General features: G+C 39.1%; 1 protein-coding gene across 6 annotated transcripts in view; it reads right to left on the minus strand.

The window, feature by feature from the left end:
• Window positions 1-15657, minus strand: part of DNAAF11 (dynein axonemal assembly factor 11) — an 80058-nt gene that overhangs the window by 43096 nt on the left and 21305 nt on the right. For 4 of the 6 annotated variants that reach the window (XR_009559657.1, XR_009559658.1, XM_060287616.1 and 1 more), the window contains exons 4-7: window positions 14074-14249; window positions 8476-8702; window positions 2986-3177; window positions 1427-1504 (exon numbers count right to left, since the gene is read on the minus strand). Coding sequence is in view for 4 of the 6 variants with exons in the window: in XM_060287616.1 (XP_060143599.1) it covers window positions 1427-1504; window positions 2986-3177; window positions 8476-8702; window positions 14074-14249 (673 nt within the window). In the remaining 2 variants the exon portion in view is untranslated. The remainder of the gene's footprint in view (window positions 1-1426; window positions 1505-2985; window positions 3178-8475; window positions 8703-14073; window positions 14250-15657) is intronic. The other 2 variants (XM_060287617.1, XM_060287615.1) reach the window with 1 other exon arrangement.

The following is a 15657-nucleotide window of genomic DNA, read 5'->3' on the forward strand; positions in this document are numbered from 1 at the left end:
GAAAGAGAAGATAGCTGAGGAGTTTGCCCCAGAGTACTTAGGAGACAAGACAGAAAGGATCCAGCAAGGCAGAAGATGAGAAGGTAGTAGGGTCAAAGAATCAGAAGCAAAGGGAAGAACCTGTTTGGAGAAGGAAAGTATGATCAATCTGGGCAAATCTGTTAGGTTAAGTAGATGGCTGAGATTTGAAAAGATGTGACTGAATATAGAAATGATGTGAACATGGAATATAAAAACGATGGGACTGCAGAAGCTTCTGTGGTCTCACTAGGGGCACGCAGAGCCCAGAGGGTCTCCCTCAAGCCCTGCTGTAGCCTGAAGAGACAGTCTCCCCACTAGATTTTTAAGTTCCTTGAAGGCAGAAATCTGTCATATTCACTTCTGTATCCCCAGGGATTAGCATCATGTGTTGTGCTGCATTCATGACTTCTGGATAAAGAAGGGGTGTGTGTGTGTGTGTGTGTGTGTGTGTGTGTGTGTGTGTGTGTGTGTGTGTGTGTGTGTGTGTGTGTGTGTGTGTGTGTGTGTGTGGTGGCGTGAGGTGGGGGTGAGATTATGAACTTGATCATGGAAACCACTAGAAATGGGCTAGCACGGGCAAGTCAGACACACCACCTATTACCTACGTGGCCTTGGGCAAGTCATTCACCTCTCAGTTCAAGTTTTTGACCTGTGAAGAAGAAATACTGCCTACCACACAAGACTGCTGTGAAGGTGACGTGAATGACGCCTAGGAGTGATTTAGGACAGCACCTCTTCTATTGTGGTAACAGCACAGCAAACGAAATGATCAAAGTAAACAGGTTCTGAGCAATGAAGCCAACAAGATCGAGTTCGTAGGCTTTTTGATCTGTACTTTGACTAGAAAAGGCCTTTTCCGCCTGCTTTCCAGTTTAAAATTTAAAAACAGCTAGATACCACTATACATGAGGACTTCCAGTTGGAATATTTTTCCTCTCTCATCAACTCCATCGAGGTATTTATATCAATTTCTTTCCTTAGCTCTCGAATGCTTTGCAGGTGTGTTCCAGAGTATAAAGTAGGCGTATAGGAGATCTATCAGTATCCTCAGCCAGCTTGTTCATGGCAGAGTTTTAAAAATTAAGAAACACAACAATAATGCACTTGGAATTTTCAGGCCTAAAACTGTACATGGTTCAAGGTTTCAGGAGACACAGAATAACTAAGATTTCCATACGTCAAGGTCATGTTTTGGATGCCAAGAAAACGAAATATAACATTACACACTTGAAAGCATAATGATGTTCTGCTTTCAAATACACACAAAATGACATTCTTATTAGGCTCATCAAGTTTGTTAAGAGTGGTCAGATATATTCTCTGCAGAACAAACGTGTCATTGAAACCATCGTATGACCAACACCACACATTCTGCTTCTTCAAGTCTCCACTCGGCCTCACTTACTTGGGCTCATTTACATTCAGGGCTCTCCCATCCTCACAGATCAGCACCCTGGGTGGTTTCACTTTCTTCTTTTTTTCACTTAATATTAGGGGTAGGTGGGAACAAGGGGCGGGAGAGAGAAAAAAATAAACAAAGATAATATAAAAGCAATTAATGTGTGAAACAGTTTAAGAAAAAATAATCAGGTATTTGTGAATACATCAGCAATTCACTGTGATGAAGTCCACTGCTGGGAACTGACAATCGAGCCACATTTTTGTGTGATTATATCTATATCTGTAAAGCGAAAATGTGACCAAGACAATTTGCCAGATAATTCGAATGGGGGAGAAAACTCCTTTTCATGAGATAGCCACGAATATTTAAATGAGTCTATTTTATGCATGATTTACTCAGCTAACTGTTAATTCCCCATTTGTGTATACATCTTCTACTTTAGCTAAAATTACAGTTTTTAAAATGCCAAATAGAAGCTATTTTATAGAAATAAAAATACCAGTACATAGGATCTACATAAAAGGATGTCTATCACAGCATTATCTACAGTGGCAAAACCTTGGAACCATCAAGAATGTCCATCAATGGAGGAATGATTGGATTGACTGTGGTACATTCATGCTATGAAATATTTTGCGGCTATTGAAAAATGTGTTCACTCTTTACCTACTCGTCTAGAAAGTTATAGAAAAGTGTTGATGATGATTTAGTGAGAACAAATAAAATGTAAGTCCACTTTTGTTTTTAAGAAAAGACCCTCAATCCTACGTTTGCAGAAATCATTTATGTGATTGTAGCAGGTGGTGGAAGTTCTGGTAGGATGGACCCAAGCCTGCTGACTCTTATTACCATGAAGGGGCAGAGGTAGGAGGAAAATAAATGGAGCAAAGAGGAAAGATTCATGGAATAACATGAAAGAACATGTAGAACATAAATTCTGTTTATTTAAACACTTACTGAAAATACATAAAAACTTTAAAAAGGCATATATGGACAAGCTCTAGAAGATCAGATGGACAAATCTGTTTAGATGACAGAACTGCAGGCAATTCTTCATCTTGGATTTCTGTTGTTCTTTTAATACAGATTTTATGTCATTTAACTTTATTTTACAATGTAAATTTATTCACATTTTTCTGGATCTTAAACTGGGTTCTCAGGTCCAATTAAGTTCATGTTTCCATGAACTACATTATTCTCCATGACACAGGACAATTAGAGGGCATTCAGAAGAGGAAAACATCTCAGGAACCCATTAGATCGTGTAGACTACAGCACACTGAACAGAATGACTTGGATAACTAGTATCTGTAAACCAGGTCAGGCTCTTATCTGACACATTTAAAGTTGTTAAAAAGCTAAGGTCATAGAAACAAAACCCTACCTAAAATGCCTCGATTCATGACATCCTAAAGAAGGGTTAGTAGATAACACTTCAACAAAAAGCTGAAATTAGAAAAAGCAAAGTCTGTGTTTGATAGCTAACACAGATAATGGGTAAAACAAGGTACAATCATGAAAATATACTCCATCACTCTCAATGACAGGATAAAATGGAATACCTTAATTTTTCTTGGTCTTTCCGTTGTTTTTCCATATGTCTCAGAGTTTCCAATCTAGATTCAGGGGTATACAAAGAGGGCTTATTCCAGAATTCCAGGTCGTCTTCACCGCTGTCTAATTTCTTTTTCTTACATTCCTCTTCTTGTATTTCTGGTGCCTGGACGTCGTCTTTGCTCTCTTCAGAAGATGGGCTAGAAAAGAACACAGGGCACGTTAAAACCAATAATAATGGACGTTTGAGTTTCATCCTGAATGCTGCCCCTTAAATATCTATATTTTGTGTGTGTGTTACCTTCTTACCTTTGAATGACAAAATGTGTCTGAAAGAGAGCCTATCTGAGCCAAGTTGGAGGAAATTAGTGCCACAGCATTGGGGCAGGCCCACTTCATCTATCACCAGGAATACTGCAGTAATCACGTTCAAGGGTTCATAGACCTGGTCGATGTGAGTCACCTGGGGAGCTTTATACACAGTACAGATTCCTGGGCTCCCACCAGAGTCTCTCCAGTTGATTTGAAGTGGGGTCCAGGACCCTTGCTTTACAATATTTTGCAGTAGGTTCTGATGATCAGACAAACTCAGGGACCACTGGGCCTTAGCAATCACTCCACCTCCAGTCTTGCACCCTTCAATTCCATCCTCCACCCTGCTCCCAGAGGAATCTTTCTTAAAAATTTAATCATATTATTTCCAGGCTCTTTAATGATTCTCTACCTCTAAAATTCTCCAGTGGGATACATGAGATCGCCCATGGTATGGCCTCTAACTACTCCACTTTTCATGGATAACTTTGGATTTTGTAGCTTTATATGGCAATGGTGCTCTGCTCTCTTTTTTATTCATGTTTTGTGGACTGTGAGAGAATTACATGATGTCTCTATATGGCATCAAATAAGTATTATATGATATTCAACATTCATTCAGCATGGATTCAAGTAATATTTATTGTCTTTCTGTGTACCAGGCACCAGAGAGACAGCTCTAGTCAAGATAGACAGCAACACTACTTACAGGAGACTCTATTCTAGCAGACAGAAAAGGACATCATTCAAACAGCACACAATTAGGAGAGGCTTTCTCCCCTCACCTCTCCCTAGAATATGCTCTGTTACAAAATGACATTAAATGAAAAAATCTACAGGAAGCCTTTAGAACCAAGTATGGCAAATAGTAAGTACTCATTAAATGTTAGATTTTGTTATTGTTGTTACGGAAATGAGATGACACAAAATGCTCATTTAGTTGACCTTCAAATAAGATGCTTTTTGAAAGGAGGGACAAAAACTACCAGAACATGAAATTTAAATAGTGTAAACGGAACACAGTAAAATCTGCTTAGATACCTTATGTATTATAAAATGCAACTAGACAGTTTTATAAGCAAAATAGAGCAAATTACTGAAAATAAATGCTTTGCCACATAGCTATGGTTCTTTACAGTACTGGAAAAAAAACCAATCTATTAAGGGAATCTGTAATATTCTACAATATTTTAGCTAATGGCCACTGAAATAATTGGTTTCATTCTCATTAAAAAAATTTTGTTTGGCAAACAGAAACAAACTCACAGACATAGAAAACAAACTTATGGTTACCAAAGGGGAAAGGTGGGGGGAAGGATAAATTAAGAGTTTGTGAGACAGATACACACTACTATATATAAAATAGATAAGCAACAAGGATCTACTATGTAGCACAGGGAACTATATTCAGCATCTTGTAATAAGCTATAATGGAAAAGAATCTGAAAAAGAATATATATATATAACTGAATCACTTTGCTGTACACCTAAAACTAACACAACATTGTAAATCAGCTATACCTCAATAAAAAATTGAAAAAAAAATATGTGGACAAAGTGAGTTTGTTCTAGAAATTCAAGGATGGTTTAATATTGAAAAATCTATTAATGTTAATTCAACACAACAACAGGAAAACATGATTATCTCAACAGATGCAGAAAAAGCATTCAATAAAAATCCAGTATCCATGATGATAAAAGCTGTTCATCAACTTGGAAGAAAAGAAAACTAACTTAATTCTACCAAAGCCTCACAGGAATCATTATACTTAATGATGAGGAATTGGAAACATTCTTTTAAAAGTCAGGAGCAAGATAACAGACACCCATTCTTACTGCTATTATTCTACCTCGTACTGGAGGCTCAGCAGGCACCATAAAAAATAAAAAGCAGAGGTAGAAGGATTGGAAAACAATTTTAAGTTGCTGTTTATTAAAAAAATGGGTTTTTCTACATAGAAAACACAGGCTAACACAGACTAACTGCTGCATCTTTTTAAAAAGTTCAGCAAGATTGCATAATACAGTATCAGTACACAGAAACCATTTGTCTCTATATACATCAGAAAGACCCAAGTAAAAGCCTATTTTTGGGCTTCCCTGGTGGCGCAGTGGTTGAGAATCTGCCTGCTAATGAAGGGGACGCGGGTTCGAGCCCTGGTCTGGGAGGATCCCACATACCGCGGAGCAACTAGGCCCGTGAGCCACAACTACTGAGCCTGCACGTCTGGATCCTGTGCTCCGCAAAAAGAGAGGCCGCGACAGTGAGAGGCCCGCGCACCACAATGAAGAGTGGCCCCCGCTCGCTGGAACTAGAGAAAGCCCTCACACAGAAACGAAGACCCAACACAGCAAAAATAAATAAATAAATTAATAAACTCCTACTCCCAACATAAAAAAAATAATAAAAATAAAAAAAAATAAAGGAATACTCCACAAGATGGAATCATTTCAATCAATTAAAAAAAAAGCCTATTTTTAAAATCCCATTCTACAAGATACTTAGAAATAAATCTAATAAGAAATGGTGTAAAACCTTTATAGAGAAAAATTATAAAAACTTATTGAAGGACTCAGAAGAAGGTCTAAATAAATAGAGCTATTACAAAGTTCAGAAAGGAAAGAATCAATGCCCTGAAGATGTCAACTTTCCCCTTATTAACGTGTAAACTAAATTCAATTTCAACCAAAATTACACTAGGGATCTGGGGGGAATTTGAATGGCAGATTCTAAAATTCTCACAGAAGAGTAAAAAAGAGTCAAGAAGAGCCAAGATAATTTTGAAACACGAAAATATTTCCTACCAAAGATCAAGATTTATAGAAATTTAAACCATGTGGAGGTACTCCCATGGAGGAGTCCAGAGAGCCCAGAAATGGGCCCATGAATCACGAGAAGAGGGTATATAATACGGGAGAAGAATAGAATGACAATTATTAATCAATGGGGCACAAACAAACAAACCTGTGTGGGAAGTGATTAGCACCCTACCCCACACTGCTGTGAAGTTATTCCAGATAGACAGATATGACACTGGGGTATTGAAAATTTTCATAAACAAGATCAGAAAAGACTTCTAAATTCTATAAAACAAGCACTTATCAAAATTAAACCCAAGTCACAGACAGAGAGAAGATACTTGCAAAGCTCATAAGGACTAAAGAATTTGCATCTAGAATATAAAAGAACTATCAATTAGTAAGAAAAAAAAGTACAACTTATTTAAAATATGCGGAGGTCTTGAATAGAAGAAATCTGAATAGCCAATAAACATATAAGAAGACATTTAAGGGCTTCTCTGGTGGCGCAGTGGTTGAGAGTCTGCCTGCCAATGCGGGGGACACGGGTTCGTGCCCTTGTCTGGGAAGATCCCACATGCTGCGGCTCCACAACGGGAGAGGCCACAACAGTGAGAGGCCCGCGTACCGCAAAAAAAAAAAAAAAAAAAGAAGACATTTAAGATACTGAAACTGACTCGTCATTCTAGAAATTCAAATTAAAACATTAGATGCTATTTAACAACCAACTTGATTAGCCAATGTTTTAAGAGATCACATTATCTACTACTGGCAAAGATTAGGAACTCTCCCATACTGCTGATATATGAGTTAAAATTAGTACACTTTAAAAAACAATTGGGCAATGCATATAAAGTCGAAAAGATGTTTATAATTAATATGTAGCAATTGCTGAATACACTACAGAAACTTCCATACTAGCACAAGGAGACGTGTGCCCCATTGTCTGAAAAAAACAAGAAAGGGAAAACCACAGATTGTTGGAGCTGGTGCATATTCTGATTGGTCAGGAATAAAGAATTGCTGCTAAATATTCTGAATATTACCTCTGGGATAAACTGTGATTTATTCATTCGATGGAATTTTATTGCACAGTTAGAATGAATGAACTAGTTCTACGTGTCTTCATATGCATAAATCTCAAAAACATAATACTGAATGAAAAGCAAAGCTGTAGAAAGATATTCATGCTAAAAAACAACAACATGACACTACTCTTGTTTAAGGAGGCATAATTACGTAGTAAATACATTACAATATGGATGGGATCAACATTATACCAAACACATACTAACTTTAGGATGGTGGACACCATGGAGGATGAAAGGAGGAGTGGGATGGGGGAGAAATACTTAAGGAGCTTCTCCTCTATTGATATTTTATTTCTCATTTAAAAATAAAAGATCCAGGGACATCCCTGGCAGTCCAGTGGTTAAGATTCTGCGCTTCTGCTACAGGGGGTGTAGCTCTGAAACCTGGTCAGGGGACTAAGATTTTGCGTGCTGTGTGGCACGCCCGAAAAAAAATAATAATGAAGTGAAGTGAAATGAAATGAAATAAAATAAAATAAGATCCAAAGCAAACATGCGAACTATTGACATTTATTATTAAGCTGCCTATTTATTTTTCTAACATTTATGTACATCTGAAATATTTTATAATTATTATTTTCTCAAGCTTAAGAGATTCTGTTACAAAATATTTAAAGCTTTTGTTGTGTGGAATCAAATCACCTGACTATAGGTGCAATTCTCTTAAAATAAGCAAGAATGAAAAATTCATGCTTGTAAAAATGACCAATTAGGGGCTTATTAATCGCATTAAAGATGTATTCATTACATAATTCACAAAACAGAACATCTTATGATGTAATCAAAATTATTCAATTTATAAATGTGGTTTGTATTTAACTTTTCTAAAATATTCCTACTTTATAAATCAAAGTACACCTGTTAATTTCTTTCCTGTGCATCTTTTAAAGAGATTTGTCTGAAGATAATTTTAGATGCAAATTAAAGTTGCTAGTTTGAAAAGGCTTTAAGGGAGGCAAGCCTCACAGAATTGTCACAAACAATGGGATGAACATACATCGTCTTCACCCAAAATTCACATCATAATTTATTCTTCAAATCAGTTGTCTGGAATACAAGTGAAACTGTGAACACCTTGGGAAGAGAACTTTTTAACACAAGTTAACTAGAAAGTACACTCTATTAAGTTACATACAGAGTAGTATTTAGTGGTTATTCAATGTTCTTTCCTGCATTGTGGTAACATACAGCCCTTCACAATAGGAAATGAAAGGTTTTTATTTCTGCTTTTTGGTTTTACCTTGTAAAACAGGAGGATATTGACAATTTTTAAAAAGAAAAAAAAAAGTTACATACAGAGTAGCACTGATGTCTGTGTACCAACGTCCGTCAAAGCCTGTGTGCCTTCCCTCCCTCTCGCCTTTGTTTTCCTCCTCCTGCAGTTTCCTCTGAGCCTCTTCCTTGTCCTTGGCTCGTTTGAGGCAGTAAGCTTTCTCCTGCTCTCTGATTTGTTGTTCAACTACTGGAAAGTCCTGTAATGCCTGAATCCTTTCTGAACGCTCAATTTCTTTACCATCCAACCACTGGAATAAAAAACAGCCAACACAGTGCATTTATTCAAAAGTCACCATTTGAATCAGCCCCAAGCAGACTTTGCTTGCAAGATGAGAAATAATAAATTATGCACCTTAGTGATATGGAATTAAAAGCAAAGTAATGGGAACCGTCAGAAACTTTGATCTAAATCAATGTTTACTTCATACAATCAACACAGTTTACAAAGTATCTTTACTGGTAATAATAATAAGTAGGTCTCCTGTTGAAACTGATTATTAATGACAAGCTCCCAAAATATAGTAATTTTATAACTGCTCACTATGTAAAGAATTTCAGTGCCTCAAGTCAAGTCCCCAATGCTCTCTACAAAAAAGGGCCTCGTACATCACACAAAATTGAGCTCTATTGCAAATGAGCCCATGTTCTACCCTTGACAAGACATATAGAATGTATTATTAATTCTTATGGTCACTGTTTTCATCTGGTACCTCTATAGGGATTGTTCCAAATTGAAATATTAAAAACACCAACCCAAAATCTGAAGGTTCAAAGCTACCAATTTAGAGATGCCTACTTATTTACTGAGCCTTTTTCTACAAAGAGAGGTGAGGTATTTAGAAAAGTGTGGTAGGCAGAATAATGGTCCCCCAAGAATGTCCACTTTCTAATCCCTGTGAATGTTACCTTCCATGGTAAAAATGACTTTGCAGATGCGATTAAGTTAAGGATGTTAAAATGGGGAGATTATCCTGGATTATCTGGGTGGGCCGGATGTAATCACATGGGTCTTTATAAAGGAAAGAAGGCAGCAGAAGTGTCAGGGTCAGAGTTAGGGAGAGGTCTGAAGATGCTACACGGCTGGCCTTAAAGATGGAGGAAGGGGCAGGGACTCAAAAATGCAGGCATCCTCTAGAAGCTGAGAAATGCAGGGAAACAAAATTTCCTCTGAAGCCTGCAAAAGGAGCAGAGTCTTGCCAACACCACAATCTTAGATTCTGACCTCCAAAACAAAGAGTATATATTTGTGTTGTTTTAAACCACTGAGTTTGTGGTCATTCATTACCACAGCAAAAGGAAACTAACACAAACAAATACAAAACACACAAAGATGGAGTTAAATATGAATTTTAAAAATTCCCTGGTGGTGCAGTGGTTAAGAATCCACCTGCCAACGCAGGGGACACGGGTTCAAGCCCTGGTCCTGTAAGATCCCACATGCCGCGGAGCAACTAAGCCCGTGCGCCACAACTACTGAGTCTGTGCTCTAGAGCCCACGAGCCACAACTACTGAAGCCCATGTGCCTACAGCCCGTGCTCCACAACAAGAGAAGCCACCGCAATGAGAAGCACGCACACCACAGCGAAGAGTAGCCTCCACTCGCCGCAGCTAGAGAAAAGCCTGCGTGCAGCAACAAAGACCCAACGCAGCCAAAAATAAATAAATAAAATAAAATAATAAAATAAATAAATTAAAAAATAATAAAAAATAAAAATTGTCAGGAGCAGTTAATTAAAAATCAAAATTATAATGTCGCTATTTGGAAAAAAAATAAAAGTAGGTTTTGGTCATAAGAACTCATATGGCTGCTGTAGATGGGCGGCAGAATTGGCTCTGAGCTTGCTGGCGGCCAAAGTAAAACAGAAAAACATCATCGGTGAAGCGATTTTTGCTTTCTTTACTGAAAAAATATACTCGTTTCTAGCTTCTCTCTAATACTTAGTTCTAAAACATATTTCTAAAGTAGAGTTTCTTAGTGGAGATCTTGAGAGATGTCACGCATTGTTTCTGTAGTAACAAGTCCATACATAACAGTCTTCACAAAGCTGTCTCTTCTAAGATCCTTCAGTGAAAGGTGAGGCCATAATGATAAAATAGAATTCAATAAAACCTATTATTTAAGGAGGTAAGTAATTGTGGTCTAAGTACTTAGCCTTTTTTTTTTTTTTTTTTGGTAATTAACTTCATTTAAGCTAGGGTTAAGATCTAAGCAATTCTGGGACTGTGGTTAAGACTCTGAACTTCCACTGCAGGGGGCGCAGGTTCGATCCCTGGTCAAGGAACTAAGATCCCACATGCTGCACAGAGCGGCCAAAAAAAAAAAAAAAAAAAAAACAATTTGGAAAATTCTGGATAAATATAATTTCTTTCACTGGAATTTTGATGAACATTGTGAAGAAGGTGATATATTCTCTTACCTGTATCTAGGATGTAAGGATTTAAGTATTAACTTTATATATATACATATATAGTATTATATATAACATATATATATATTTCCTTATACTTGGGTTAAATAAACATTGATATAATTTAGACCTACTGTTTCTAAAAGATTATGACCAATAAACCCCTTGTCACCAATACAGGCAGGAAGCAGAAGACCTCATACTGGGAACTGATGACAAATTTGAGATGCTGTCACATGTATGCCAGCACCTGTTCTCGGGGCCTTCTTATTGGATCTCAGGTTTTTGAAGACTTTTGTTAGGTAGTTTTCAAAATTGGCCTAAGTTTTCTTCAGTCCAAAATCACAGCTGAATTCAGAAGGGCTGATGAACTGAGAGATTAAGTTTTAGGCTGTGCATTGCAGTATTCCTTGATCTTTATTCACTTAGAGTTCTTGCAACACAGAGGCAGAGTGTCTACGTTTCTTGATAATAATTGCACGTGTGCTTCAGCAAAGAAGAGAAAGAGAAACTAAGATTTATTGAGGGCTCAGAGAACTTCTTTAAAGTAGGAATTATTAATCCATTATAGATTAGAAAAATGAGGCATGCAACTCACGGGTAGCAGAGACATGAGTCCTATCCTGGTTTGTCTGCTACAAAACTTTTCCCACTAGGCTACAGTGCCTACTTACCACCTGGAGTGGCTCAGACACTAGGAAGAGGATAGTTGAAAAGGGCTGAATCTCCTCACATGTCTTGTGCATGTCTGTCTAAATAACTACTCTGTTGTTATGAGTTAAATTGTGTTTCCCCCAAAAAAAGTTATGTTGAAGTCCTGACCCCCGGTACCTCAGAATGTAACCTTATTTGGAAATAGGGTCCCTGCCGATGTAATCAGTTAAGATGAGATTATTCTGCAGTAGCGTGGGCCCCTAATCCAACAGGACTGGTGTCCTTAAAAAAAGATGGGAGTGACGCTTCCACAAGCCAAAGAAAGTCAAAGCTTGCCAGGACCCACCAGAAGCTGGGAGAAAGGCATGGAACAGATGCTGCCTCACAGACTCAGAAGCAACCAACCCACACCTTGATCTAGAACTTCTAGTGTCCAGAACAATGAGATAAATTCCTGATGTTCAAGCCACCCCGTTTGCAGAACTTTGTTATGGCAGCCCTAGGAAAATAATACATCTGTTAGTGCAACTCCTGTCAAGTAGGTCACAAACTTTCAATGGAATGGTAACTAAGACCCTAAAATTTATCAAGCTGTTTTTAAATACTAGTAAACACATTTATGAATACTATATTTCAAAGGGAGGCTGTTGCCTGTTGTAACAGCTTATTCAGAACAGTCTTTCTGAAAGGAAAGACTGGACCTGAAGCCTGTACATTAACCCAGACAGAAGCAGTGAGTGTGGTTATGGTGTGAAAGGTGGGCTATTAGGTTCAAATCCCACAAGGGTCACTTGCCAGGTGTGTCACCTTAAACAAGCAGCATCAGCTTTCCAAGGCCTGGCTCCCTCATCTCAGAATGCACCTAATCATCTCCCTGCAAGAGGCCGGGAGTATCAGAGATGCTGTGTCCAAAGCACCTGGAACAACCCTGGCCCATGCTTCAGGCACCTGTCTGATGGCTCTCACATACCCCTAGCCCAGGCACTGCAGAGTTGACAGGGGGCCCAGCTGTGATGACAGTCCCTGCACCCTTCCAGGGAGATGGTTCACAGCATCCATTTTCTCTGAAATTCTGGTTCTCATCAGTTCATTTTTTTAGGAAGTCATTGTACAATGATGATCAGCCTGGGTTATGTTTGATCTACCTCATCATTCATTCTACATATATATTCTAGATTCAATTACCTGAATCACTCCTTCTCTTAATCAAAGAAACTTTACATTAGAAGAAATGTGTTCTATCAATCCAGCAATTTTGACTACACAGAACACAGCAGTCTAAAAACAAATGTCCTCTGAGGATAGAGGAAAAGGACTGTTAGAAAGCCAGGGCCTCCATGCATTCTCTCTGCAGAAGTAAAATGCTGTCCCTGCTGCTGGAGGGACACCAAGAGGACGTGACCGCTGGATGGCCTGCGACTGGACCTGGCCAATCACAGGCTCCTCACCCCCTCCCCTGTCCTTGGAATGTACCTTCTGCCCGCTGCTCCCACACTAGGAGCGGTTCCAAGGGTGCAGCCTTGAGACAGTAAGGCTCTGTTGAGACCCTCTGGACGGTGTACGTGACTGAACCCAGTTAAGGCCTCTCTATAAACCTGTAAGATTATGGCAGGCAGGCGCAGAGATCTACTCATCCTGTTGCCCAAAACAAGCTTGGTAAGTAGGTTTTCTTGCTTATTAAACCTGCCACCTACGCATCTGGAGTCCTGCCTCTTTCTTTGGTCTCTCCTTGCCCTCCGTGCATGGGGGCCAGTTTCAGATTTCACCTGGGAAGCTCCCGAGGTTTCAAACCAACACATGCAGGTCAGGAACTCTTGGAATTACATGGACTTTAATATTACTACTTAAATATTCTCAGGTGTATGATTTCTCTAGAAACCATGTGTTGTTTCCCAGTACCAAAAGTATCGAATATGGGGAGATTTGGCATAAGAAATTAACACACAGAGCAGTGGTTCTCAAATGAGGTCCCTGGACCGGTAGCAACAGCATCACCTGAAAACCTGTTAGAAATACAAATTCTTGGGTGCCCATCAGACCTACTGAATCAGAAACTCTGGGGGAGGGGCCCAGCGAACCCCATCTAAGTACTCCAAAGCATACCAGAGTTTGAGAATTACTAACATAGCGAATGAGTTAATAGAAAGCAATAGTAAGAAATAATACTTTAAAAAGCACAGTAGTTTAAGACTGTGAAATACAAAGGTATATAGCTGTCGCCACCTCAAAAGCCCTAAACTTTTGGTTTGCTACTAGTAATAAGGAACGCTCTTTGTAACAATGACTTGAACTCACCAAGAAAGTTCAATTAAACTGTGTGTGTTCTGAATGAGAAAGGAGAAAAGCATGCAATTTATTTTTCAAAGGTTTATTAAAGCTATAATATTAAAACAACTTCAAAGGTTCAGTGAGCCACAGACTCGGTTTTGATTTTCTGGAATATTCCATCCTCTAAAACAACACATTCTCTGAAAATGCTGTGAATAAATCAGGAATCACTGCAGTTGCTTGTTTTCATTTTTCTGAGAACTTTGTATCACTGAAAAAAAAGCATACCTTTAGTTGTTGCAGAGCTGCCACCACGAACTGTCTGTAGCCGTCAAAGTCAGCGCAGGGGTTTCCCATGAGGAAGAGCTCCTTCAGGTGGATGTTGTGTTGAAGGGTTTTCACACTGCTCAGCTCACCAATGAAATTTACCGTCAAGTCAAGCTTTGTCAGCCCTTCGCATCCTGCTGAGAGAAATGAAAAGAAAAAAAAGCCAGAAAAATCACACAGGCAGTAAAATGTGTACAATAACACATCATAGAAATAACAGTTGCAATATTTTAAGTCTGTTGATTAACTGCACTGCTTACCAAGAAGTGGTTTTTCAGAAACCTCAGAGAGGCTTAGTCTTGACTCACTTTTCTATCTGTGTCTCCCCTTACTTTCTTTCTTTTTTATTTATTTATTTATTTATTTTTGCGGTACACGGGTCTCTCACTGTTTTGGCCTCTCCCATTGCGGATCACAAGCTCCAGACGTGCAGGCTCAGTGGCCATGGCTCACGGGCCCAGCCACTCCGCAGCATGTGGGATCCTCCCGGACTGGGGCACGAACCCGCGTCCCCTGCATCGGCAGGCGGACTCTCAACCACTGCGCCACCAGGGAAGTCCTCCCCTTACTTTCAACCCCTTAGTCCCTCCAGCCAAAGGAAATCATTTTCCTGCCCGTATCCATAAGCTCTGGGCTGTTCACATTTAGATTTGGTCACTATCTGGCGTGACTGCATCATGTTGACAAATCTAATGGAGCCTCTTCAATGCACCATGTCACTAGAAGAGTCTGCTGCATGTGGCACAATCGACCATGGACTGTCTCTTAAATCTCTCAACTGTCTTGAAACTCTGATGCTACTCTTTCCTTGTCCTCCTTTGCAATGAAGTCTATTCCTCTTGATCTCTTTTGCAGGCTTTTCCACCCCATCAATGTGATGGAGATTTCCATCCTTGACCCAATATTTCCTTTCCTTATGGTCTTGATAACAGTAGTCATGCCCACTGGTTTTACTAACCCCAGATTCTGATGACTCCCAAACAATAACCCCATGTCTGACCACCCAACTGAACATCACACTCCTGTTTCTACATGCCCGCAAGACATACCACATTCAACATGTCCAGACTGAAGTCTCCATATTTTCTCTCACTCTGTACTCCTCAAGACAGCTTTTCTGCCTTCTTTACATCTAAACTCCATCGACGTCATCACCATTTTGGTATCAGATGTGATTCAACACCAAGAGTCAAGTCAGGGTTAACTAGGAAGTTAACCTAAACTATCCTCTTAGTCCCTTCATGTCATCAGTCATCAAGCCATGCAGATCTTAAGTCCTAACTTCTTTTTACATACTTCTTGTCCACTATAATCCTATTACCAGTATTCCAGTTCAGGTTCCTGTCACCTTTTGCATGCAATATGGTGTATCTCCTAACTCGTCTCCCTATTTTGAGAACATAGGAAAGAAGGAAGGAAGGAAAGACGGACAAAAGGAAGGGAGAGAGAAAGAAAAGGTTTGTCAAGGTGGTTGCTCCTCCTCCCCGCTCTTTCCTTTCCCTTCCCTTTCCTTCTCTTCCCTTCCTTTCAGAACAACTAATTCCT

The sequence above is a fragment of the Globicephala melas genome, chromosome 17 (genome assembly GCF_963455315.2).
Source record: "Globicephala melas chromosome 17, mGloMel1.2, whole genome shotgun sequence".
Lineage (NCBI taxonomy): Eukaryota > Metazoa > Chordata > Mammalia > Artiodactyla > Delphinidae > Globicephala > Globicephala melas.